The sequence below is a fragment of the Lissotriton helveticus genome, chromosome 4_1 (genome assembly GCF_964261635.1).
Source record: "Lissotriton helveticus chromosome 4_1, aLisHel1.1, whole genome shotgun sequence".
NCBI lineage: Eukaryota > Metazoa > Chordata > Amphibia > Caudata > Salamandridae > Lissotriton > Lissotriton helveticus.
Window position 1 is genome coordinate 2,020,950,958 of NC_136063.1, and position 26,404 is coordinate 2,020,977,361.

Below are 26,404 nucleotides of genomic sequence, written 5' to 3' on the forward strand. Positions count from 1 at the left end.
TTTTTTCCTTCTCCTCTTTTAGTCTTCGTTTCAGTTGTTATGTTGCCCTTCTACCTGCAGATATTCTTCGCCAAAGCGCCGGGATGCTCCTTGGAGTAGCCGAGCGCTATAGAAGAAATAAATTAACATAACATAACATTAACTGTGGGTGCATTACAGCCCTTAACATGGTTGTGATCGTGAGAGATAAAAGGCCACAGCACGTCAATTGTAAATTGTAGTACTTTATGCCGAATAATCAAATATTTATTTTGTACTATCTGAAAGAAACGGGTTAGTATTGGATTCCTTACCTTAGAACAGGTTAGTATTAGATTCCTTACCTTAGAATATCCCCAGGCGTCAGACTGGATCCGGAAATTTACCCATGCGCGTCGGTAGGCGTCGTCCGCGGCTCCGTCGTCCGCGTCGTGGGTGCTGTGATGACGTCGTCGGAGTACTTCGACGCCGCCTCCGCGTGCTGACGTCCGTTCTTCTTTTTTCCGCGCCAGCAAGAGCAGATCCGGAAAAAGTTGTACCCTAGTCAATTTTTGACTAACTTTTTACGATCCTTTTTTATCTACTCTCGAAGTCTCTCTACTCCGACGGTGCCAGTAGGGATGCCCGGGTTCAATCCCTGCGCCGACTGCACCCGACTGATGTCGGTTACCGACCCCCATCGCCGGTGCCTGCACTGTCTAGGCCCTGACCATGACGACAAGTCCTGCTCCGACTGCCGGGCCCTGACGTCTAAAGCTAGACGGGAACGATCCCGTAAGCGACTCGAGCTTCGGCAGTCCGCCCTGTGCCGCTCGAGGTCCCGGTCCGGAAGGAGGTCGAGGGACAGGTCGCGGGGCCGGAGTCACCACAGTTACGGGAGTCCTCATCGGTCTTTGGGCTCGAAGTCCTCAGGTAAGAGGCACAAGTAGTCGAAGAGGCACCATCGCTCTTCTAACTCCCCCCGACGCTCGCGCGCTGCGGCCGGGGGTTAGGGCGACACCGCCCACGCGGCTCCGCCGGAGCCGCAGGTGTCGCGGCCTGCTCGATACCCGCCGGTCCCTGGGCAGAACGCGACGCCGGGGGAGATTGATGACTTCCTCATGGCCATGAGGTTGCTTTCTCCTCTGTCGGGTTCCGCGTCGCCTTCAAGCCAAGCGATCCGACTGGGTCCCCACGCGGGCCGGGTGCTTCGGCCCCGGCGACTTTGGTCCCGACGCATTAGGGCCCCACTGGATCTGGCTCCGGATCCGGGTCGCCGCCAGTCGACCTCACAACCTTGCCGGCGCCGGCCCCAAGGGTGTCTCCCCCGACGCCGTCCCTGGTCCTGCCCTCTATTCGGGTCCGGCGTCGGAGCGTCGCTGCTCGGTGCCGCTCTCGACGCCGATGGGAGATGAGGGGGATTGGGAGGAGTCTGAGGACCCTCTGGCACGTGAGTGTCAGTCTTCTGCGGACTGGACAGGAGAGCTTTGGGATGCCAGTGGTCTGGACACTTCGCCCGACACTGGATTTGTCTCCCCTCCTAGCGTGGCTACGGAGGAGGGGGCTGCCTATAGCGTGGTGCTGATGAGGGCGGCCAAGGCCTTGGGCCTTGAGCTCCCTGTCGTGGCCGTGAGAACTAACCTCCTCGCTGTGGTCCTTAAACCGCAGGCAAGCTCAGCTGAGCCTCTGCTGCCGTTTAATGAGGCCTTATCAGACGTTCTTCCGGGCACTTGGTCCAAGCCCGCTACAGGTCAGCCTGTGGATAGGAACGTGGCCATGCGCCACCGCCCGGCTCTGAGCGACCCTTGCTTTCTGTCTACCCACCGCACCCCGAGAGCCTGGTCATCCAGGCCTCTAATTCCCAGACCGCATTCCTGTCGGCTCCCCCCGACCGGGAATCCAAGAGGTACGAGCAATACGGAAAGAAAGTATTCTCCTCCCTGAGTTTAGGATTGCGGTCAGTCAACACCGCATGCCTCTTGGGCCGCTACACCCACTCTCTGTGGGATACAGTCGCGGACGTGCAGAATGCCTGGTGGAGGTCCGGGCTAAACTCGGCCAAGCCCTTGTGGAGGGTCGAGATGCGGCGCGTTATTCCATCCGGTGTGGGCTGGACACTACTGACTCACTAGGCAGAGCGATGGCAACGATGGTGGCGATTCGTCGCCATCCCTGGATGAGGTCTGCCAATTTCTCGGCTGATGTCCAAAACACACATATGGACATGCCGGCTCGAGCGCTTTAAGGACTCCAGGGCTACGGCCAAGTCCTTGGGCCTCTCGGCCCCGTGCCAGCGAACGGCTGCTTTTCGCTCCTTTCGTGGCCAAGGAAGGGGCACCCCCACAAGTTCAGCCGGCCACGGGCCGCAAACTACCATTCAGCGCGGCGGCGGACGTGGAGACCGCCGTGATGGCGGTCGGGGACAACGGCGAGGCCAGTCCACACCAGCCCCTGCAGCATCCGCCTCAAAACCTTCCTAGTCATAGTTTTCAGGCCCATGTGACGCCGGTGGGGGGCAGGGTTCGCCATCACCACCTCCACTGCCGCACTGTCACATCGGACAGGTGGGTGCTGCAAATCGTCCGAAGGGGCTACTCCCTCCCCTTTGAGGCGACCCCTCCAGTCATGCCACCGCAGTACCAACGCGTGTCGGGGGATCACTTGCAACTTCTGCAAGAGGAAGTTACAGCCCTCTTGGCCAAGGGGGCCATCGAGCGCATTCCTGGGCCAGAAGTAGGGTGTGGTTGTTACTCCCACTACTTTCTGGTACCCAAGAAGGGCAAAGGGGGCCTACGCCCTATCTTGGATATAAGGAACGTCAACGGCTTCCTCCGGAAGGAGAAGTTCAAGATGCTGACACTGGCTCAGGTCTTAGCTGCCCTGGACCCAGGACACTGGATGGTAGCGTTGTACTTGCAGGACGCTTATATTCATATCCCCATCCTGCCGGCCCACCAGCGCTACCTGTGGTTCACGGTAGGCCACAAGCACTTTCAGTTTACCGTGCTCCCCTTCAGCCTTACCAGCGCCCCACGAGTATTCACGAAAGTGATGGCAGTGGTCGCAGCTCATCTGCGCAGGTTGGGGGTTTCAGTCTTCCCCTACCTCGACGACTGGTTGTTGAAGGCGGGCTCGCCCCAGACAGTCGTCAGCCACCTCCAGACTACGGCCGATCTCCTGCACCTGCTGGGGTTCTCCATTAATGTGCCGAAGTCACACCCGTGCCCCTCTCAGAAGCTCCTCTTCATCGGAGCGGTTCTGGACTCTGCGCAGTTTCGGGTTTATCCTCTCGAGCAGCGGGTTCGGGATATTCAGGCTCTGATTCCGATCTTTCAGCCTTTATCCCGAGTCTCGGTCAGGTTGACGCTGCGGCTTCTGGGGCTGATGGCCTCCTGCATCCTTCTGGTGCATCACGACCGGTGGCGGATGCGGGCTCTGCAGTGGGACCTGAAGTTTCAGTGGGCCCAGCATCAGGGCAACCTGTCCGACCACGTCCTGATCTCGGAGGGCACTGCGAGACAGTTGCAGTGGTGGCTCACAGACCGCGATTGGATCAGTGTCAGATCCCTCTCCCTACCCCAACCGGAGCACGTAGTTCTGACGGAAGCGTCCCTCCAGGGCTGGGGGGGGGCCACGTGGGAGAGGCGGAGATCAGAGGCCTCTGGTCTCCGGTGGAGTCCCGGCTCCACATCAACCTTCTGGAGCTGCGGGCGATCCGGCTTGCACTGAAGGCATTCCTCCCCTCTGTCCGGGGGAGTGTAGTGCAGGTGGCTCAACACCTGGCAGGTACTCTGAACGCCAGGGCGGACTAACTCAGCCGTCGGTGCATGATGGATCACGAATGGCGTCTGAACTCGGACTTGCCGCAAGGCCTCTTTCAGAAGTGGGGAGAGCCTTGGTTAGATCTATTCGCCACAGAAGAGAACGCGCAATGTCATGCGGCACTCGTTCGGAGACGCTTTTCGGCGCGAGTGGAGTTGCGGTCTGTTGTACGCCTTTCCACCTATACCACTTCTGCCCAGAGTGCTGAAGAAGATCAAGCGTGACCGGGCCCAAGTCATCCATGTGGCACGAAGATACTGGTATCCCGAGCTACTCAGCATGTCAGTCGATCCCCCGATTCGTCTGCCTCTTCAGGAGGACCTTCTGTCGCAGCAGCAGGGGATGGTCCTCCACCCGAACCTGTCCAGTCTCCACCTCCATGCTTGGAGATTAAGCGGCGACAGTTGAGGCCATTTGACTTGCCTCCTGAAGTCTGTGACGTAATTCTGGCAGCCAGGCGTCCCTCCACAAAAACTAAAGAGAGCTGTCCGCTTTTATTCGGATCGAACAAGAGATCTGAGGCTGGACGATCAGCTCTTTGTGGGATACATTGGACGAATGAAGGGTAGATCTGTGCACAAGAAGACGCTTTCCAGATGGAACATCTTGTGCATTAAGATTTGCTACGCCTTGGCCAATAAGGAACCACCTGAAGGTATCAGAGCTCATTATACCAGAGCTACGTCTACTTCTTCTGCTTCGGCTAGAGGTGTTCCGTTTCTTGATATTTGTAAAGCAGCAACTTGGGCCTCCCTCCACACCTTTGCAAAGCATTACTGCTTGAACTCTGAGGTTAGGAGGGATGGTTATTTTGCTTGTTCTGTTTTGCAAGATTTTTTGGTCTAGTCAGTTGGACATCAACATCCACTCCTTGGAGTCTTAGGGGGAACAGAGGTACAGGCCGCCCCACACTCAAAAAATACCAAAACAGATAGGGCCTGTCCCTCAAGACACTCCTATTTTTCAGCTAGGCTACAGGATCTGTATGGGTGTGTGCATAGTTTAGTCACTACCCCTTTCCTTGTTATATCAAGGCTCTTTAATTCCTGCGCAAGTGTCACTCTTTGTCACAGTACACACAAGGTAAGGTAAACCTCTGGAGTATGTATCCGTGGGGTTAGTAGCAGTTGGTTTACGTGGTATGACTCTGCGTGCATGTAACTAACTAGTGTAGCAGGGAGTGCCCGAGGTTGGGATCTTTTGTAATGAGACATAAAGAGAGGGCAAAATGCAGCATTTGCAAGTAGGTTTAGAAGCAACCTGCATGTTGGGAGAGACATTGCAATGTACAGCTTAGTAGCCCACGGGAATATATCGTGATGTGGGCTATAGCTGTGACTTCCTGACTCGCATGTTTATGTATATGTTTTTTCAGAAACCTCGACTTGTAGCGGGTTTTGATTAAGGATACGTGATCTTGACAACACGGATATCCACTTGAGAAGGGTAGCGGGTATGCAGTAGACATGCAACCCTCAGGTGACTATGCTAAAACGATCCAAGTGCCACACTTTGTGACTCTTTTAACTTGTGTTATGTGTCTGACCAGGCCGGATGGCCACTCAAGGCCAGGACCTATGGGCTCACAATCTCTTTAATTTCTTTATTTTATTTTATTTTTTGTCAATTTCAACCATCACAGGAGTAAACCAGATATAAGTGGAATTTAAAAGCAGCGAACCCCTATTTGCCCTGACGAAGTTTCTCAAAGCACTGCAACGAAACATGTTGGCAATTTAGACTCACATGAAATTTGGTTCAATGTGAGCTGTTTTAATTTGGAGCACTCACAGCCCGGAATAAAAGCATGAGTGGCCAGTGAGTTCTGCAATTTTAATGCATGAGATTCACTTTTTCTTTTTCTCACAGGGGTTAATGGTGAATATGTACACTTAAACAGCGATTGGCAATTGCTATTCGCTGGGGCACGGAACCTAGTATTGTCTGTCTGTTGAGGAGGAAAAGGATCACTACATGTTGTCTGTCCTTTCCTTCTATGTTTTTGTCTTTTGCTTTCCACTTTCATGAGAGTGAGCAACTGTTAGAAAGGCGATCCCAGGGGAGGCAGACGCTGTCTGACTGACCACCCCGAGACCCACCTCTCCGTCTGGCGTTGGTCGAGCGTCGTCGAGAGGCCTCCTGGGCGAGGCTCCTCTCCTAGAATCGTAACAGCCGAGCAATCACACCACTACAAAGGGGCACCACACAAGAGAGTAGATTCTTAGAGTCTTTATCAGCAATAAAAGTAGGTTCTCTCAGCAATATGTACAAGCGGACCGCGGGATCCTTAATGTCTCGGTAACTGTGGGGAGGGGGTAGCGGGACAGTCTTAGTACCAGCCTGGCACGGAGATTCTCTACTCACAGCTCTCAATCTTCGAGCTGGGGGGAGGGGGGGTCCCGCAAGGTCGAGCCGTGACGTCGTCAGCAGGGCTCCGAGGATGGTTCAGCGAGGTCGGGCCACGACAGCGTCAGCAGGGCTCCGAGGATGGTTCAGCGAGGTCGGGCCGCGACAGCAGGGCTCCGAGGATGGGGTTCAAAGTAGCGAGTTCTTCTCAGGGTCAGCCGCGATTCAATCAGCAGGGCTCTCGACTCCAGGATACAACTGCCGACCCATTCCAGAGCTGCCCCAGATATGGGTCTGGAGTCCTTTGATGTCCGGACCCTCGCGCCTGGGGGTCAGAGGGGCCGGGATGAGAGTGTCCAGACACCCAGCAGGGGGGGTGGAGCCAGCGCCCAGGGAGGCCGGAGGGCGATCGAAACCAGGCATCCGGGGGACGGCTGGAGGGCCATCGAAACTCCCCTCCTCCTTGATCCGTCAAGTGGCCGCTTTACCACCTGGTCGGACCTTGGTGCCTCGATGTCGGGGCTTCGCTGGGGCCGAGGCCGGGCCGAGACCACGTGGTCCGGACGTGGCGGCCCCACGATGGAGTCGGGCCTGAGATGGCGGCCCGGGGTAGGGGCCGGACCAGCCGAGGGGGGCGAGTATGGTCGCCGTGTTCCTGAGGGGGAGAGCCGGGGGTCGCCAGGAGTGGCGGCTCTCGTTGAAGGTGGGAGAGGGTAGTTTCGGGGGGGAGGACAGGCGTCGATGCCGTCCAGGGCCCGCCATGCAGGAGGAGTGGGACCACGCCACGAGGCCGGGTCCAACACACGTCCCCCCCAGCTGAAGGCAGGGAGAGTCACCCATCTTCTTGGGGGTTCTCCTCGCCGAGGCGGAAGAAGCGGGACAGGCCGTCGGCGTTGGCGTGGTCGTTGCCGGGGCGGTGTTCCACAGTGAAGTCCAACCCTTGTAGGGAGATGGACCATCGCAGCAACTTTGGGTTCTCTCCTCGCATCTGCATCAACCACCGCAAAGGCCGGTGGTCAGTTTGCACCCGGAAGTGGGTGCCAAAGAGATAGGGTCGGAGTTTCTTGAGGGCCCACACCACGGCGAAGACCTCTTGTTCAATGGTGCTCCAGCGTTGCTCTCGGGCCAGCAGACGTCGGCTGATGAAGGCCACAGGTTGATCAACTCCTTTGGGGTTGATTTGGGAAAGGACCGCCCCGACACCGTGCTCCGAGGCATCGGTCTGGACTACGAATTCCTGGCTGTAGTCGGGGGCTTGGAGCACGGGGGCGGTACACATCGCTGTCTTCAGAGTCTCAAAGGCGGCCTGACACTCGGGGGTCCAGTGCACCTTCTGCGGCTGTTTCTTGAAAGTGAGTTCGGTGAGGGGGCCCACAATGCTCCCATAATTCTTCACGAAGCGCCGGTAATACCCAGTGAGCCCTAGGAAGGCTCTGACTGCTGTCTGGGTGACCGGGGGCTCCCAGGCCATGATGGCGTCGATCTTGGGTTGAAGGGGAGCCACATGGCCGCCCCCCACTTGGTGTCCTAGATAGGTCACGGACCCTTGGCCGATCTGGCACTTGCTTGCTTTTTTGGTCAGTCCGGCCCGTCTGAGGGCCGTCAGGACCTCCCAGAGGTGCTTGAGGTGCTCGGCCCAGTGGAGGCTGTACACCGCAATATCGTCCAGATAGGCGGCGCTGAACTCTTCTAGCCCTGCCAGTACCTTATTCACCAGCCTCCGGAAGGTTGCGGGGGCGTTCTTCATCCCGAAGGGCATCACCCTGAAGTGGTAGTGGCCATCGGGGGTTGAGAAAGCGAAGCGCTCTTGGGCGCCCGGGGTGAGTCCGATCTGCCAGTAGCCGGAGGTTAGGTCGAATGTGCTCAGGTAGCGGGCCGCCCCCAGGCGGTCGATCAGTTAATCGGCCCGGGGGATGGGGTGGGCATCGGTCCGGGTGACAGCGTTCAGCCCCCGGTAGTCTACACAATCGCATTTCAGGAGTGGCGCCAGGGGCGGCGACTTTTGGGACCAGGACGACGGGACTGGCCCATGGACTGTCAGAGGGTTCGACCACCCCCAGGGCCAGCATCTTGGAGACCTCCGATTGAATGCAGGTCCGAACTCGGTCGGGAACTCGGTAGGCCCGGTGTCGCACAGGCAGGCTGTCCCCGGTGTCGACATCGTGGACGCACCACTGGGTGACTCCGGGGGTGAGAGAAAACAAGTCTGTGAATTGACCCAACAGCTTTTGGCAGTCCTGGCGCTGATCTGGGGTCAGGGCGGAGGAGAGGGTGACCCCCTCTACGGAGGTGCTCAGGAGGTCCGGTAGGGGCTCGGAGTCGTCTTCGGCCCCGCCATCAGTAGCCATCAGCAGGCTTAGTTCCGTTCGGACAAAGTGAGGCTTGAGCCTGTTGGTGTGGAGGACCCGGAGGGGGTTCCTGGGGGACTCCATGTCCACCAGGTAGGTGACAGGGCTCTTGCGCTCCACCACTTTGAAGGGCCCAGTCCACTTGTCCTGGAGGGCACAGGGTTCGACCGGGGACATGACCCAGACCTGTTGGCCCGGCTCGAACTCAATGGAAGAGGCGTTCTGGTCATACCAGCGTTTCATCTCCTCTTGGCTGGCCTCGAGGTTGGCCTCGGCAAGTTCCCGGAACTTCCGAGTCTGGTTTCGGAGGGTCAGGAGGTACCGGTAGACGTCGGAGGGAGCATCTCGGACTGCAACCTCCCAGCCTTCTTTGACCAGGCTGAGGGGACCCCGGACGGGGTGTCCGTACAATAGTTCGAAGGGGCTGAACCCCAGGGACTTCTGAGGGACCTCCCGATAGGCGAAGAGGAGGCAGGGCAGCAACACGTCCCATTGGCGTCGCAAGGGCTCTTCAAGGCCCATGATCATCCCCTTGAGGGTTCGATTGAAACGTTCCACCAGTCCATTCCCTTGGGGGTGTTAGGGGGTCGTAAACTTGTACGTGATCCCGCACTGTTGCCATAGGGACTTCATGTATCGGGAATTGAAGTTCGTACCCCGGTCACGGACGACCTCTCGGGGGAAGCCCACCCGGGAGAAGATCCCCATCAGCGCCCGGCCCACCACGGGGGCCGTCACGGTCCGGAGAGGGATGGCTTCGGGATAGCGGGTGGCATGGTCCACCAGAACGAGAATGAAACGGTGCCCTTGAGAGGTTCGGGGCTCCAGAGGCCCCACAATGTCGATCCCCACCCGCTCGAATGGGGTGTTGACGACTGGGAATGGTTGAAGGGGGGCCTTGTGCTTCCCCCCGCTCTTCCCGCTGGCTTGTCAGGTTGGGCAAGTCCGGCAGTGATTGTACACATCATTTCTCATTTTTGGCCAGTAGAAATGGGTCACCAGGCGGCTGTAGGTTTTGTCCTACCCCAGGTGCCCGGCGAGGGGCACATCGTGTGCCAGGTTCAGGAGGAAGTCTCTGAATCGGAGGGGGACCACCAGCACCCGGCTGGCCCCCAGTTCGGCAATCTTCTGTTCACTGTAGAGGAGATCGTTGTCCCAATAGACCCAGTGGGACCCCGAGGGGTCTCCGGCGGCTTGAGCGGCGGCTTGCTGTCTGGTTCCCTCGAGGGAGGGACACGCTTTCGGTTCTTGACGGAATTGCTCTCGTGTGGGGCCACCTTCTTGGCGCCATTGGGCTAGTTCCGGGAGGTCGCCGAGCTCGGCAATTTCTTCACGGGTGGGCCCCAGGGGCCCGGGCTCAGGGTCGGCGTCTTCGGGGACGGAGGGCGGCGGAGGCGCGGGCCACTCCGGCTCCTCGGTCGGGGTGGATTCAGTCAGGGCGGTGGCCCTGGCGGCCATGGATCGGGTGGTCGCACAGACCCACTCGGGAAGGCCTAGCATCCCCAGATGCTCTCTTCGCTCGACGTGGGCCCAGGGGGAACTTTCTAGGTCGTTCCCAAGGAGGCAGTCCACGGGGGCATCGTCCCGGACGGTCACTTTCAGCATGCCCGACACTCCCCCCCCACTCGAAGGGGATTCGGGCCATCTGGCACAGGCTCTCTAAATTGTCCGCCGACCGTACTGGGCACAGCACATTGGGCAGGATCTGGTCTGGGGTTACCAAGTGGCAACGGACGGCCGTCACGCTGGCTCCGGTGTCGCGGAGGGCCTCGGCCCGGTGCCCATTAATGGTGACCCACTGGCGGTACTTCTGAGTGTTGCCCGGGATCGGGGCCCGGGGGATCATGTCTCTTTCGCCTAGACATACCAGGGACATGGCGGGGGCTCCCACTCGGTCTGGTCTTCGTCATAGTTCTCTTCTTCGCCCCTTTCTTCTCCCAGGGCGGCGGCAGCGAACTGGCGGTTTGGGGGACCGGTGGTGCCGGGTCGTTGCTTCATCGGGCAGTGGGGGTCACTGGCATAGTGACCGGGCCGCTGGCATTTGTAGCAGGTAGCGTTCGAGCGGGGCCCCGGCCGTGCTGGGGGGGCCCCTCTTCTGGCCAGGGATGGCGAAGTGTGGGTCGGGGGCGGCCCCCGGGGTGGACTCCGGGGCGGCACCGCGGAGGAGTCTCGGTTCTTGTTCTGGCCTCCTCCGCTGCCTCGCTGGCGGGGGGGCCCCTGGGGGTTTCGGCCGTAATCTCCCATCTAGTTCCGGGGGACCCGGGTGCTCACCCATCGATCGGCCTCGACGGCGAGTTTACGGGGCTCGGTCAGCTTGCTGTCGAGGAGATGCTGTCTGAGTTCGACAAAACAGTTGTTGGAGAGGTGCTCCCATACAATGAGGTTGAACAGCTGCTCGTAGGTGGTGACCTGGCTGCCTTTGATCCACCCCTCTAGGGCTCTGCTATAGAAGTTCACGTACTCCACCCATGTAGTACCGGGGATTTTCTTACAGTCTCGGAATCGCTGCCGGTACATCTCGGGGGTGAGTCCATAGCGAGTAAGTAGGGCGTCTTTCATATGTTCGTAAGAGGTCATCTCGGCGTCTGGGAGCTCTAGCAGGGTGTCTCTCCCTTCGCTGACGAACTTCCCCCACAAGCCGGCACCCCAGTCTTTTTGGGGTATTCGATGAGAGGCCATGGCTACCTCGTAGGCCTTTAACCATTGTTGGATGTCGTCGTTTTTATAGTATTCTTTGACGACATCTTTGGGGATGTGGACCTTCGGGTCCGCAGGAGGAGGTGGGCTTCGGTTCCCGGAGGCGCTGGCCTCACCATGTTTGGCCTTGATCTCAAGTTCTTTTAAGCCACGCTCGTGCTCGAACGTGAGCTTCTTCTCCTCTAAGTCCCTCTGTCTTCGTTTCTCCTCCAGGTCTCCTTGCAGCCGTAGTTGCTCAAGGGCTATCTTTTTCTCGGTCAGCTGCAGTTCTCCGTCCAGACGGAGTCGGGCGAGCTCCAATTCGTGGAGCCGTCTCCTTTCTCGCTCTCGGGCGTCTTCGTGGGAGAGGCCCGTGTCTACGTTGGTATTTCTTTCCTCCGCTGGGGTTGCGAGGGTTTCCGGGTGCATGTCTGAGACCGTGTCATCTTCGATCTGGCGTGGCGTCGCTCCTGCCTCCACCCATGTTTGTAGGGCCTGTTGGAAATCGTCCTTGGTGCTTAGCCCAGTGGTAGCAATGCCCGGTCCTTGCAGAATTGTTTCAATTCTTTGTGGGTATATTCTTCCAATCGTTCCTTCTGGAACTCCGCGGTCGGTCTGGTTTCTTTGGTACTCATGGTTGTGGTGTGTTTCTGTCAGTAGTTGGTGAGTTACTCTCTGTACGATTTGCGTCGGCTCGGATCGCACCGCCTGCCACCAATGTTAGAAAGGCGATCCCAGGGGAGGCAGACGCTGTCTGACTGACCACCCCGAGACCCACCTCTCCGTCTGGCGTTGGCCGAGCGCCGTCGAGAGGCCTCCTGGGCGAGGCTCCTCTCCTAGAATCGTAACAGCCGAGCAATCACACCACTACAAAGGGGCACCACACAAGAGAGTAGATTCTTAGAGTCTTTATCAGCAATAAAGGTAGGTTCTCTCAGCAATATGTACAAGCAGATCGCGGGATCCTTAATGTCTCGGTAACTGTGGGGAGGGGGTAGCGGGACAGTCTTAGTACCAGCCTGGCACGGAGATTCCCTACGCACAGCTCTAAATCCTCGAGCTGGGGGCAGGGGGGTCCCTAAAGGTCGAGCCGCGACGTCGTCAGCAGGGCTCCGAGGATGGTTCAGCGAGGTCGGGCCGCGACAGCGTCAGCAGGGCTCCGAGGATGGTTCAGCGAGGTATGGTTCAGCGAGGTCGGGCCGCGACAGCGTCAGCAGGGCTCCGAGGATGGTTCAGCGAGGTCGGGCCGCGTCAGCAGGGCTCCGAGGATGGTTCAGCGAGGTCGGGCCGCGAGCGCGTCAGCAGGGCTCCGAGGATGGTTCAGCGAGGTCGGGCTGCGTCAGCGTCAGCATGGCTCCGAGGATGGGGTTCAAAGTAGCGAGTTCTTCTCAGGGTCAGCCGCGATTCAATCCGCAGGGCTCTCGACTCTAGGATACAACTGCCGACCCATTCCAGAGCTGCCCCAGATATGGGTCTGGAGTCCTTTGATGTCCGGACCCTCGCGCCTGGGGGTCAGAGGGGCCGGGATGAGAGTGTCCAGACACCCAGCAGAGGGTTGGAGCCAGCGCCCAGGGAGGCCGTAGGGCGATCGAAACCAGGCGTCCGGGGGACGGCTGGAGGGCCATCAAAACTGCCCTCCTCCTTGATCCGTCAAGTGGCCGCTTTACCACCTGGTCGGACCTTGGTGCCTCGATGTCGGGGCTTCGCTGGAGTCGGGCCTGAGATGGCGGCCCGGGGTAGGGGCCGGACCAGCCGAGGGGGGCGAGTAGGGTCGCCGTGTTCCTGAGGGGGAGAGCCAGGGGTCGCCAGGAGTGGCGGCTCTCGTTGAAGGTGGGAGAGGGTAGTTTCGGGGGGGGAGGACAGGGGTCGATGCCGTCCAGGGCCCGCCATGCGGGAGGAGTGGGACCACGCCACGAGGCCGGGTCCAACAGCAACCGATGATGAGAAGTGGGTACACTGGCAATTGCTAGCCAGATAACCCCATCGGTGGTTCTACCGTGAGGTGCTCACTCTCTTTCTCCACATTTTTTGTGGGATGGGTGATGGTTGTTTGGCAATTTTAACCTTACCATGTGTGTACTGTGACAAAGAGTGACACTTGCGCAGGAATTAAAGAGCCTTAATATAACAAGGAAAGGGGTAGTGACTAAACTATGCACACACCCATACAGATCCTGTAGCCTAGCTGAAAAATAGGAGTGTCTTGAGGGACAAGCCCTATCTGTTTTGGTACTAGTCAGTTGGACACCTCCTCCAGGAGAGGTACGGCTTTGGGAATCTATTCATAAGGTGAGTAATCCACAGGCAGAAGTATCCATCAGAAGAACAAGTTACTTACCTTTGGTAACTCTTTTTCTGGTGGATACAGTATCTGCCTGTGGATTCCTCACTGTCCCGCCTGCCTCCCCGTTGTCCACCTGTTTCTACCAAAAAATGTTTTATTTGTTTGACATGGTTGCTTTTTAATATGTCTTAATCATGCTTATGTTTAAATAACGAGAAATGCTCATTCTGTTGCTATTTCTCTATGCCTTTATTGGTTATGCATTTGTGTTTTTTTATATATGTATATATTTGGTATACTATATATACATTTGAAAATGTGTCGGTCAGCCTGTTCGCCTCGGTGGCACAGAAAAAATGGGTGGAACTGACGTCAGCCCGTCGACGAGGTCTACTTATAGCTCCGATGACGTCATACGGTGTCTCAAGCGGAGCTGTCCTATTGTGACGCCCTCGTCGACGTGGGAGAAAGAATTTCCAATGTATGCTGGTGCAGGGGGTATTCATAAGGTGAGGAATCCACAGGCAGATACTGTATCCACCAGGTTCAGGAGGAAGTCTCTGAATCGGAGGGGGACCACCAGCACCCGGCTGGCCCCCAGTTTGGCAATCTTCTGTTCGCTGTAGAGGAGATCGTTGTCCCAATAGACCCAGTGGGACCCCGAGGGGTCTCCGGCGGCTTGAGCGGCGGCTTGCTGTCTGGTTCCCTCGAGGGAGGGACACGCTTTCTGTTCTTGACGGAATTGCTCTCGTGTGGGGCCACCTTCTTGGCGCCATTGGGCTAGTTCCGGGAGGTCGCCGAACTCGGCAATTTCTTCACGGGTGGGCCCCAGGGGCCCGGGCTCAGGGTCGGCGTCTTCGGGGACGGAGGGCGGCGGAGGCGCGGGCCACTCCGGCTCCTCGGTCGGGGTGGATTCAGTCAGGGCGGTGGCCCGGGCGGCCATGGATAGGGTGGTCGCACAGACTCACTCGGGAAGGCCTAGCATCCCCAGATGCTCTCTTCGCTGGACGTGGGCCCAGGGGGAACTTTCTAGGTCGTTCCCATGGAGGCAGTCCACGGGGGCATCGTCCCGGACGGTCACTTTCAGCATGCCCGACACACCCCCCCCCACTCGAAGGGGATTCGGGCCATCTGGCACAGGCTCTCTAAATTGTCCGCCGACCGTACTGGGCACAGCACATTGGGCAGGATCTGGTCAGGGGTTACCAAGTGGCAACGGACGGCCGTCACGCTGGCTCCGGTGTCGCGGAGGGCCTCGGCCCGGTGCCCATTAATGGTGACCCACTGGCGGCACTTCTGAGTGTTGCCCGGGATCGGGCCCGGGGGATCATGTCTCTTTCGCCTAGACAGACGTGGGACGTGGCGGGGGCTCCCACTCGGTCTGGTCTTCGTCATAGTTCTCTTCTTCGCCCCTTTCTTCTCCCAGGGCGGCGGCAGCGAACTGGCGGTTTGGGGGACCGGTGGTGCCGGGTCGTTGCTTCATCGGGCAGTGGGGGTCACTGGCATAGTGACCGGGCCGCTGGCATTTGTAGCAGGTAGCGTTCGAGCGGGGCCCCCGGCCGTGCTGGGGGGGCCCCTCTTCTGGCCAGGGATGGCGAAGTGTGGGTCGGGGGCGGCCCCCGGGGTGGACTCCGGGGCGGCACCGCGGAGGAGTCTCGGTTCTTGTTCTGGCCTCCTCCGCTGCCTCGCTGGCGGGGGGGCCCCTGGGGGTTTCGGCCGTAATCTCCCATCTAGTTCCGGGGGACCCGGGTGCTCACCCATCGATCGGCCTCGACGGCGAGTTTACGGGGCTCGGTCAGCTTGCTGTCGAGGAGATGCTGTCTGAGTTCGACAAAACAGTTGTTGGAGAGGTGCTCCCATACAATGAGGTTGAACAGCTGCTCGTAGGTGGTGACCTGGCTGCCTTTGATCCACCCCTCTAGGGCTCTGCTATAGAAGTTCAGGTACTCCACCCATTTAGTACCGGGGATTTTCTTACAGTCTTGGAATCGCTGCCGGTACATCTCGGGGTGAGTCCATAGCGAGTAAGTAGGGCGTCTTTCATATGTTCGTAAGAGGTCATCTCGGCGTCTGGGAGCTCTAGCAGGGTGTCTCTCCCTTCGCTGACGAACTTCCCCCACAAGCCGGCACCCCAGTCTTTTTGGGGTATTCGATGAGAGGCCATGGCTACCTCTTAGGCCTTTAACCATTGTTGGATGTCGTCGTTTTTATAGTATTCTTTGACGACATCTTTGGGGATGTGGACCTTCGGGTCCGCAGGAGGAGGTGGGCTTCGGTTCCCGGAGGCGCTGGCCTCACCATGTTTGGCCTTGATCTCAAGTTCTTTTAAGCCACGCTCGTGCTCGAACGTGAGCTTCTTCTCCTCTAAGTCCCCCTGTCTTCGTTTCTCCTCCAGGTCTCCTTGCAGCCGTAGTTGCTCAAGGGCTATCTTTTTCTCGGCCAGCTGCAGTTCTCCGTCCAGACGGAGTCGGGCGAGCTCCAATTCGTGGAGCCGTCTCCTTTCTCGCTCTCGGGCGTCTTCGTGGGAGAGGCCCGTGTCTACGTTGGTATTTCTTTCCTCCGCTGGGGTTGCGAGGGTTTCCGGGTGCATGTCTGAGACCGTGTCATCTTCGATCTGGCGTGGCGTCGCTCCTGCCTCCACCCATGTTTGTAGGGCCTGTTGGAAATCGTCCTTGGTGCTTAGCCCAGTGGTAGCAATGCCCCAGTCCTTGCAGAATTGTTTCAATTCTTTGTGGGTATATTCTTCCAATCGTTCCTTCTGGAACTCCGCGGTCGGTCTGGTTTCTTTGGTACTCATGGTTGTGGTGTGTTTCTGTCAGTAGTTGGTGAGTTACTCTCTGTACGATTTGCGTCGGCTCGGATCGCACCGCCTGCCACCAATGTTAGAAAGGCGATCCCAGGGGAGGCAGACGCTGTCTGACTGACCACCCCGAGACCCACCTCTCCGTCTGGCGTTGGCCGAGCGCCGTCGAGAGGCCTCCTGGGCGAGGCTCCTCTCCTAGAATCGTAACAGCCGAGCAATCACACCACTACAAAGGGGCACCACACAAGAGAGTAGATTCTTAGAGTCTTTATCAGCAATAAAGGTAGGTTCTCTCAGCAATATGTACAAGCAGATCGCGGGATCCTTAATGTCTCGGTAACTGTGGGGAGGGGGTAGCGGGACAGTCTTAGTACCAGCCTGGCACGGAGATTCCCTACGCACAGCTCTAAATCCTCGAGCTGGGGGCAGGGGGGTCCCTAAAGGTCGAGCCGCGACGTCGTCAGCAGGGCTCCGAGGATGGTTCAGCGAGGTCGGGCCGCGACAGCGTCAGCAGGGCTCCGAGGATGGTTCAGCGAGGTATGGTTCAGCGAGGTCGGGCCGCGACAGCGTCAGCAGGGCTCCGAGGATGGTTCAGCGAGGTCGGGCCGCGTCAGCAGGGCTCCGAGGATGGTTCAGCGAGGTCGGGCCGCGACCGCGTTAGCAGGGCTCCGAGGATGGTTCAGCGAGGTCGGGCCGCGACCGCGTTAGCAGGGCTCCGAGGATGGTTCAGCGAGGTCGGGCCGCGTCAGCGTCAGCATGGCTCCGAGGATGGGGTTCAAAGTAGCGAGTTCTTCTCAGGGTCAGCCGCGATTCAATCCGCAGGGCTCTCGACTCTAGGATACAACTGCCGACCCATTCCAGAGCTGCCCCAGATATGGGTCTGGAGTCCTTTGATGTCCGGACCCTCGCGCCTGGGGGTCAGAGGGGCCGGGATGAGAGTGTCCAGACACCCAGCAGAGGGGTGGAGCCAGCGCCCAGGGAGGCCGGAGGGCGATCGAAACCAGGCGTCCGGGGGACGGCTGGAGGGCCATCGAAACTCCCCTCCTCCTTGATCCGTCAAGTGGCCGCTTTACCACCTGGTCGGACCTTGGTGCCTCGATGTCGGGGCTTCGCTGGAGTCGGGCCTGAGATGGCGGCCCGGGGTAGGGGCCGGACCAGCCGAGGGGGGCGAGTAGGGTCGCCGTGTTCCTGAGGGGGAGAGCCGGGGGTCGCCAGGAGTGGCGGCTCTCGTTGAAGGTGGGATAGGGTAGTTTCGGGGGGGAGGACAGGGGTCGATGCTGTCCAGGGCCCGCCATGCGGGAGGAGTGGGACCACGCCACGAGGCCGGGTCCAACAGCAACCGATGATGAGAAGTGGGTACACTGGCAATTGCTAGCCAGATAACCCCATCGGTGGTTCTACCGTGAGGTGCTCACTCTCTTTCTCCACATTTTTTGTGGGATGGGTGATGGTTGTTTGGCAATTTTAACCTTACCATGTGTGTACTGTGACAAAGAGTGACACTTGCGCAGGAATTAAAGAGCCTTAATATAACAAGGAAAGGGGTAGTGACTAAACTATGCACACACCCATACAGATCCTGTAGCCTAGCTGAAAAATAGGAGTGTCTTGAGGGACAGGCCCTATCTGTTTTGGTACTAGTCAGTTGGACACCTCCTCCAGGAGAGGTACGGCTTTGGGAATCTATTCATAAGGTGAGTAATCCACAGGCAGAAGTATCCATCAGAAGAACAAGTTACTTACCTTTGGTAACTCTTTTTCTGGTGGATACAGTATCTGCCTGTGGATTCCTCACTGTCCCGCCCGCCTCCCCGTTGTCCACCTGTTTCTACCAAAAAATGTTTTATTTGTTTGACATGGTTTCTTTTTAATATGTCTTAATCATGCTTATGTTTAAATAACGAGAAATGCTAATTCTGTTGCTATTTCTCTATGCCTTTATTGGTTATGCATTTGTGTTTTTTTATATATGTATATATTTGGTATACTATGTATACATTTGAAAATGTGTCGGTCAGCCTGTTCGCCTCGGTGGCACAGAAAAAATGGGTGGAACTGACGTCAGCCCGTCGACGAGGTCTACTTATAGCTCCGATTACGTCATACGGTGTCTCAAGCGGAGCTGTCCTATTGTGACGCCCTCGTCGACGTGGGAGAAAGAATTTCCACTGTATGCTGGTGCAGGGGGTATTTATAAGGTGAGGAATCCACAGGCAGATACTGTATCCACCAGAAAAAGCGTTACCGAAGGTAAGTAACTTGTTCTTTTAGTAATCCATTTTGGGTAACACAAGCATGGTATCCATCTGTGATGGAGCTAGCTATGAAATGAAATATGGTATTTGTTAGAGCGTACAGCTGCTCAAGCTAGAGTGTCCTGGCGCCTAGACAGCGGGGGAGGGGGGCGGGGAGAGGAGTGAAAAAGACCTAGTTAGTGATGGGAAAAGCCAAGTTTTTAGATTCTTCCTGAAGGACAGTAGGTCTGTGTTTAACCTCAGCCTCCGGAAGGCTATTCCACAGTATCGCACCTAGGAAGCCAAAGGATCTGCTTCCCATATGTGCCAGGCGTATCCTATGCATGCTGGCCAGGTTGGCACTGTAAGAGTTCAGAGGTCTAGAGGTTGTGTAGTAATTAACTCATTTGATTAGGTAGCCAGCTCCTGCTTTGTGAAATGCTTTGAAAAAGATGGTCAGGGCTTTGAAGTCTATCCGTTCTTTTATGCAGAGCCAATGTAAGGATGCAAAAAGCGGAGTCATATTAGATCTGGGTTTGGGTTTAATGATGGCTCTGGTAATTTGGTGAAAGAAGCTCCAGCTGCCCACAGCAGAATGACCACTGAGAGTCTGTTAGGGAAGTGCCAATATCAATTTCCCATTGTGCGCAGGCTCTTGGTGTCACAACTGGAGTTGTATGCTGCATAATGTTATACAGCCGGGTTATTCATTTGCATGGGGATGGTGTGGTGATAATGTAAATGTAAAATGTAAATTGATACTTGTATAGCGCACTACTCACCCGCAAGGGTCTCAAGGCGCTTGTACGAATACCACTGTGGAACCCATCCTGGCTTTCCCTGTGAGGTGTCCACTCCTGGGCACCCCCAAGGTGGAGGCCAGGCATCCTTAGCGTTGTGGGGGCCGTTGTGGAGATTAAGAAAGCTATTGCCCAGAGTTGCAGAGTGGGACTCCATGATTGGAATAGGCACCGAGGCGAGAATTATCAGGTCCGTGGAATTTTTTGAGCCCAACACCCGCCGAGGCGGGGAATTGAACCCTGGTCCCGGGCTAGACCTCTGCATCAGGGTCTGCCGCTCTAACCATTGAGCCACACTTCTCCACGTGTCTCAATGTGTCTGAGTGCATGCAGTGTTGGTGGTTGGGCTGAGAAGGTGTCATGAATGGTGCGCAAGTGGCCCTAATTTGATAGTACAGGAGAAGGTCCAGTGCAGGGGATGGTGGTGAAGTGTTAGCACCAAAGGATTGCAGGAAGGTGTTTTCCGAGCACAGATCTGAAAATGCAGTGATGTTGTGTCTGTATGCTCGCAGTGCAGCGCCCTGGTCTTGCAATGGGGGGATCAAAGGGTTATTGTCTAAGGGGATAGAGGGTTCATAAATGCAAGTTAGTGTAGCACTTTTCCTAAGGCCGTCCCAGATCCAGCTGACACATGCCACGGTGCCAACTTCGGCCCGTGGTATTTTGTGGGAGGGTTGGGGGGCGTATAATGCCGTGGAAAGGGGCCATGGAGCTGCATGATCTGTTTCGACTGCGACGTGGGATTGATATGGTGTTCAGTGAATCCAGTAGTGTGAGAATTGTGCCTGGGCGCATAATGCATATACGCCGTGCCCAGTAGCCCCTGAGTGAGAGGCAGGGTAAGTTTGTCCCAGGAGATGCGGAGATGCCTGTCAGCCCAGACTAATGTAACTAAACCAGGCCATATGCGACACAAGAAATGGGCTGTGAGTGGGAGGAGGACATTAAGAAATAAATAAACAAATTCGGGGAGGACCACCATTTTGGCAATGGCCACCTGGCCAGCCAGAGAGAGGGGTAATTTTGACCAGATAGGGATTCTGTCCTCTAGCCACTTGATCGCGCAACCGTAATTGGCTGTCCATATCTCCAGGCGTGTCTCGACTAAGTCATATACCTGATAGCAGACCAGGTCAGTTGCCCACCTCGGGGGATAGTCTGTGTGGAAGGGGTGTGTATTGTCAGTGAGGGGGAAAAGTATAGATTTAGCCCAGTTTATATGTATATGTATACTGGAGAATCCGCCAAAGCGAATCACCACCTGTGTGATTGGTGCCAGGTTTTTGCAAGGATTGCAGATGTGTAGTGTGATGTCATCAGTGTACATTGAAACTATCAATCCCCTCGATGTGAAGCCTATGCCCCGATTTATATGGTGTTGCCAGAGTCTGGTAGCTAGGGGTTCCATGGCTATCGCAAATAGTAATGGTGAAAGTGGGCAACCCTGTCGCATGCCTCGCGTGATAGAAAACAGGTCTGAGAAGGATGTTCTTTTAATATAAGGCAGGGAATTCTACATTGAAATGTCCCACAAGCAATTTAGACGTTTGCCACTGAGAACCTGGGTTAGTGCTGTTGTTGAATTAGATAATATTTATGGAGCAACTAAATTCTGAAATCTTAAACTCATTAAACAAGTGAGCTGTGACTTGGATTTTGTTTGCCTGTAGAAATTGGTGCGGTAAAATGATAAACAATTGTCAAAAGTGTTCCACCCAATATGCTCTTCCGAGCAGGGTGCATTTATTAGTTTTGCAATTATTAGTCGTTACTCTTTCTACAATCACTTGTGGATTTTCATGCGAGTGGCCATGCACATGCCAGACTTGCTTCTGAATGATCCACCTGCTTGGTTGTTTTGTACTATCCTTCTAGACCACTCATTCCCCTTCCATCTAAACGTTCTGTATCCGTTTATGCTATTACTCTGTGTAATACAGCGTTTTACAGTATAGTGCACATTTTCAGCTTGTCAGAGGTATTTGCATTTTAAGAGCTGGTACATTCTTTACAGGGCCTGCAATGTTGGAAACCGAGGTCCAAAGGCCGCCCCTGCCTGGTAGTGCTTGTACTAGCCAAAATGATCAAACTTCTCATTAGGCGTTTGCACTCTGAAATAATTAGCACGTTTTTCTAACATAATCTACTGTGATTCTTTTTTTAAAACTCATTTTTGAGAGACTTGTTGACCCTGGATATTTTAATCTGGAAAATTGATCCTAGTTTAAGAGTGTATTTATTTTTCTCTTATTGCAGACAAAGATGTTACCTATATGTGCCCATTCAATGGTCCCATTAAGGGACGAATTTACATCACAAACTATAGGCTGTACTTCCGAGGTGAGGAAATGGTGAGTACTATAGATATATTGTTACATATTAAAATGTTTAATTGTATACTACCTTTTCGAGGAACCTAGTTTTGTCCATGCTCCGTGCATTAACCGTACTAAATGTATGATGAAGATCTGTGAAGGATTTAAGATCAAGTGTCTGCCTGGGGGTCCATCAAAGTACCTTAGATTTCAGATAAGTCCAAGATTTTAGCACAGGCCATTTGTTGTTCGAGTATGTCATTGGCAAATTGTAATTATCCGATTACAGAAAGAAAGCTATGTAAGCAATTATAACGGTATTAGACATTATTTTCATGTTGCTCAGACTGTTGTCTTTTAAGATGTGCATGATAAATACATGTGTATGTTTTTCCTTTCTCTGTAACATAGAAAATAATGTCAATTTTCATCTGTTGGATGATGCTGGTCTGTTTTATCTTTTCTTTAGCTAACACGATGAAACCTTTCAGGGACAAAGTCCGCTGTGTTTTGGCAGAAGTAAATGCTTCTATTGAATATTTTGTGAAACTTACTTTCAGCATGATCTGTGCACAAAGAAATTTGCAAAGAAATTAATTAAAGAAATATATTTTACCATTATTCTACTTCTGGTAAAACATTACATCAAGCATGAGAATTCTTGCAGAATATTAGGGTTTGAATTTTATAATATGAGTGTCCGGATGGAAAGCAAGACAAATGTGATTTTTTTGTGTGTAACATCTGGTTGCCTAAATCTACTGCTAACAGAATGTTTAAGTCACAGTTTATGTATAACCTACATTGTTCAAAACCGCATGAATGGATTTGTTTTGTCATTAATTATTCATTTCTTTTTTTAAAGATTTTTATTGAGAAATCTGAACCACATAGACATATAATACGTAGACACCAAAAAACATCAAAATAAAAGAATTACAATCAATGACATACAATTCAACATCTCCAAAGATCAAAACATACAAAACTTCAATAGAACGTATGAGGACAAATTTCATTTTTACTTCAGTTGATTCAGAGTTCTTTAAACTATTGTACTTTTGATTGGTGCATTCGCTTATATTTTACATTTGGCTCTTTCTAGATCAATTTGCTCTTTTGCTGACAGAGCTCATTTAAAAATCAACATTATTTGCATTGATCTTTATGCTCATTTGATTGCTTACATTTGGCGCTCTATTAGAGTGGCAGGCCTACTTTAACTTACTTGGCATATTAGAACTTTTGGCTTGTTTAGCTCATTATCAGAGTTGCTAGACATGCACATATTTTTACGGGCTTTCCGATCCCACATTGTTTTTCTTGTGCAGAGTACTTTGTTACTTTTTAGGTCTCGACTATTCTATCCTACAGGGATAGATAGGCGAGTATGGAGTAGGCAGTTCAAAATCTCTACCAGCTGCGGATCACGTACAGTTCATGTGGATGGACACAATCACGCACATTGTCAACAGCTGCCACAACCTCGCGCATTTTTTTAAGAGCTTCTATTTGCTCCCAGACACTTCGTGCGCGTGCCGCGCTCTCCCTCTGTTGCCACGCGCATTAAACTCACTAGGCAGCACACCCCCTCCCTCTCCATATGGTCGCTCGAGTTCACGCCGGAGTGCTTTCCCCGACATGCTCTGCCCCACTGCCCCATTTGTCTGTGCCTCGCATCAGACTTCAAAGGCTGCCGCTCCCCCGCCCACCCCCCTGCCACAGCAATGCTGAGAGCTTGTTTCCTCCAGTTTCCTCCTTTTCAGTTATATTTCTTCCAGTTTGTGATTCTCTTCTTTCTTCCTTTGCCCCTCCAACCTCCGTTCTTGTTACTCCTTTTTTACGTTATATCTCCTGCCCCCTTTCCACCTCGTGTTCTTCCATTTATTTATTTACTTATTTATTTAATTTGCTTTTCTATAGCGCGAACATTACCCTAAGGTGTCCTTCCCCTCCCTTGTTCCTCCCCTCGTTCCTCCCCTCGTTCCGCGTGCAACAGGCAGTCATTCCGCGGCTCACTTCTTTCCCCACATTTCTACCTGGGCCGCCTCTAATCCTGTAACCACCCTCTCTACTTCGCTGTCTCTTACTCCATGTGGCCTGTCTTTTCACTCGTTCTCTGACTGCCTTTGTCCTAGTGCCTCCTGATGCACACCACCACACAGTCACTCTCTTGACCTCTCTGCGTAGTCTCTCGTGCTCCTTCTCTCCTTCCGCTACGCCACTCCCCCTCACTATACCATTCCATTGCACCTACTCCTCTACCCCCCACCCCCAATCTCTGGCTACGTCTCACTTCTTCCACATCATTACTTCCCCAACCCTCCCTTTGCTCCCTCTCACCACCTGTAAGCATCTTCAGGTGCACTCTCTTAAGTGTCCACACACCCTTTTCATGCCCTGTCCTCCCTCTCCTCGTGTACCATCTAGAGCAGCACTCTCTTTTATAATGTGCTCTCATCCACTTTCTTCACATCACTTCTCTTTGCCTTCCATTTCCTACAATATTCCACCCTAGAGTCCTCACCCGTCACTCTTTTCTTTCCTTCCCTTCTTACGCATCCACATTTCATTCTTTTCTCTCTTTCCTCTGCTTCTCCTTTCTCTTCTCCCCTCCACTATTCCCTCAGAAGCTTTTTTCCTCCTTCTTCCTATGCTCGCTCCCTCACCCTTCTCCGGCCCTCCATGCCCTTCACTTCTCCAGCCTCCGTCCCATCCTTATCTCAATGTTTTCGTCCCCTCCGCCATCGTCTTTTCTGTATCTCGTTATCTTCTCAACTCTCGCCTCATTTTCTTAATTTTCTCTCACTATGCTTATCCGTCCTCATCTCCTTCTGTTCTCCCCACCCCTCTTTCTCATCTTCCGATGTTCTTTCCTCGCCTTGCAGTGTCCTTCTTCCCCTCTTCCTGCGTAAACCCCATCTCTTCTCCACATCTGTTTAATTCTCTCCCTGCTCGTCATTTCCAGCATGAATCCGTCCCCACCGCCATATGTTCACCTCCTCTCTCCCCTCTCCATCCTCCCTTCTCATCTCTTTCTGGCCTCACCCCGACCTCGCGCCTTATTTTCTTCAGGACAGTCTGGATGCTTCACAGCTCCTCTGGCCCACTCCCATCTCTTTTGATTCTCTCTCTTCCACCTACATCCTCGCCCTTATCTCATCCACCCTCTTCTCTCCACCTTCCATCCTAATCTCCTGGTCCTTCTATCCCAATATTTATCCTCTCACCCCCATCTCTTTCCTGCCCGCTCCCATGCTTCTCCATTTCGTCTATTTTCTTTTCTCTCTCCTTCCCCAGCTTCTGCTCATTCTGTACTCTCCCCTTGTGATCCTGCCTCATCTTATCACCTTTTAGTTCTCCTCCCTCCATCTTCCACTTTTTCCATCGATGTTCACTCATCTCCCCTCACCCTTATCTCATCTTTAGATCCCATGCCATCTCCCACTCACTCTCCTTCCCCCTATCTAGTCTTCTGTTTCCTAGAACTCGCAGGTATTCAGAGGGTAGGAGGCGTCTGAGTTTCTAAAAGCACTTTGCACTTCAGGAGGTCTAGCCCACACTAGAACAGTCATCCCCCTTGAAAATCATCCTTAATGTGCTGAATCGCGACTCTCCAGTTCAGGCGTGTGTGCTCTCTAGGGCCCAAGGATGATTAATTGTTGGCAAACTGGCCTGACCCCTACCTAGACTAGTGACCTCTCTGTGACAAAGAGCCATGCCACCCTCACACACACTGCACCCTCACACACACTGCCCACACTGCACCCTCACCAGGGCTCGACAAATACGAAAAATGGTACTAGTCCTGCAGGTCTAGTACCATGGAAAATCCCCTCGACCTGACTCCAACCCACTTGACCTCCGTCTCTGAAAACGGAGCAAAAGTGACAAGATAACAAGATTTAAAGGCATGTTTATTGCTCATTTCCTTTGTGAGCAATAAAAATGCCTTTAAATCGTGTTATCTTGTCACTTTTGCTCTGTTTTTAAAGACAGAAGACAAAAGTTAGTATGATTTCCTACTCGCCAGAAAGGGCGAGTAGGACCTAAAAATAGCTCGTCCTCATCCATTCTCCCTCGCAAATGCGAGCGGGCGAGTGGATTTGTCGAGCCCTGCTCACACACTGCACACACTGCCCCCTCACACACTGCCCCCTCACACACTGCCCCTCACACACACTGCCCCCTCACACACACTGCCCCCTCAAACACTGCCCCCTCACACACTGCCCCCTCACACACTGCCCCCTCACACACTGCCCCCTCACACACTGCCCCCTCACACACTGCCCCCTCACACACTGCACCCTCACACACACTGCACCCTCACACACACTGCACCCTCACATACACTGCACCCTCACACACACTGCACCCTCACACACACTGCACCCTCACACACACTGCAACCTCACACACTCTGCACCCTCACACACACTGCACCCTCACACACACTGCACACACTGCACCCTCACACACTGCACATACTGCACCCACACACACACACTGCACACACTGCACCCACACACACACTGCACACACTGCACCCACACACACTGCACCCTCCCACGCACTGCACCCTCCCACGCACTGCACCCTCGCACTGCACCCTCGCACGCACTGCACCCTCGCACACACTGCACCCTCGCACACACTGCACCCTCGCACACACTGCACCCTCGCACACATTGCACCCTCGCACACACTGCACCCTCACACACACTGCACCCTCACACCCTGCGCACCCCCACACCCTGCGCACCCTCACACCCTGCGCACCCTCACACCCTGCGCACCCTCACACCCTGCGCACCC

General features: G+C 54.6%; 1 protein-coding gene across 4 annotated transcripts in view; it reads left to right on the plus strand.

Moving 5' to 3' along the window:
• The window catches only part of MTM1 (myotubularin 1), a 739,022-nt gene that overhangs the window by 220,532 nt on the left and 492,086 nt on the right, over positions 1–26,404 (plus strand). For 2 of the 4 annotated variants that reach the window (XM_078688643.1, XM_078688647.1), the window contains exon 4: positions 21,528–21,611. In XM_078688643.1, coding sequence (XP_078544769.1) covers positions 21,528–21,611 — 84 coding nt within the window. Of the gene's footprint in view, positions 1–21,527; positions 21,623–26,404 lie in introns of all 4 variants that reach the window. The other 2 variants (XM_078688645.1, XM_078688646.1) reach the window with 1 other exon arrangement.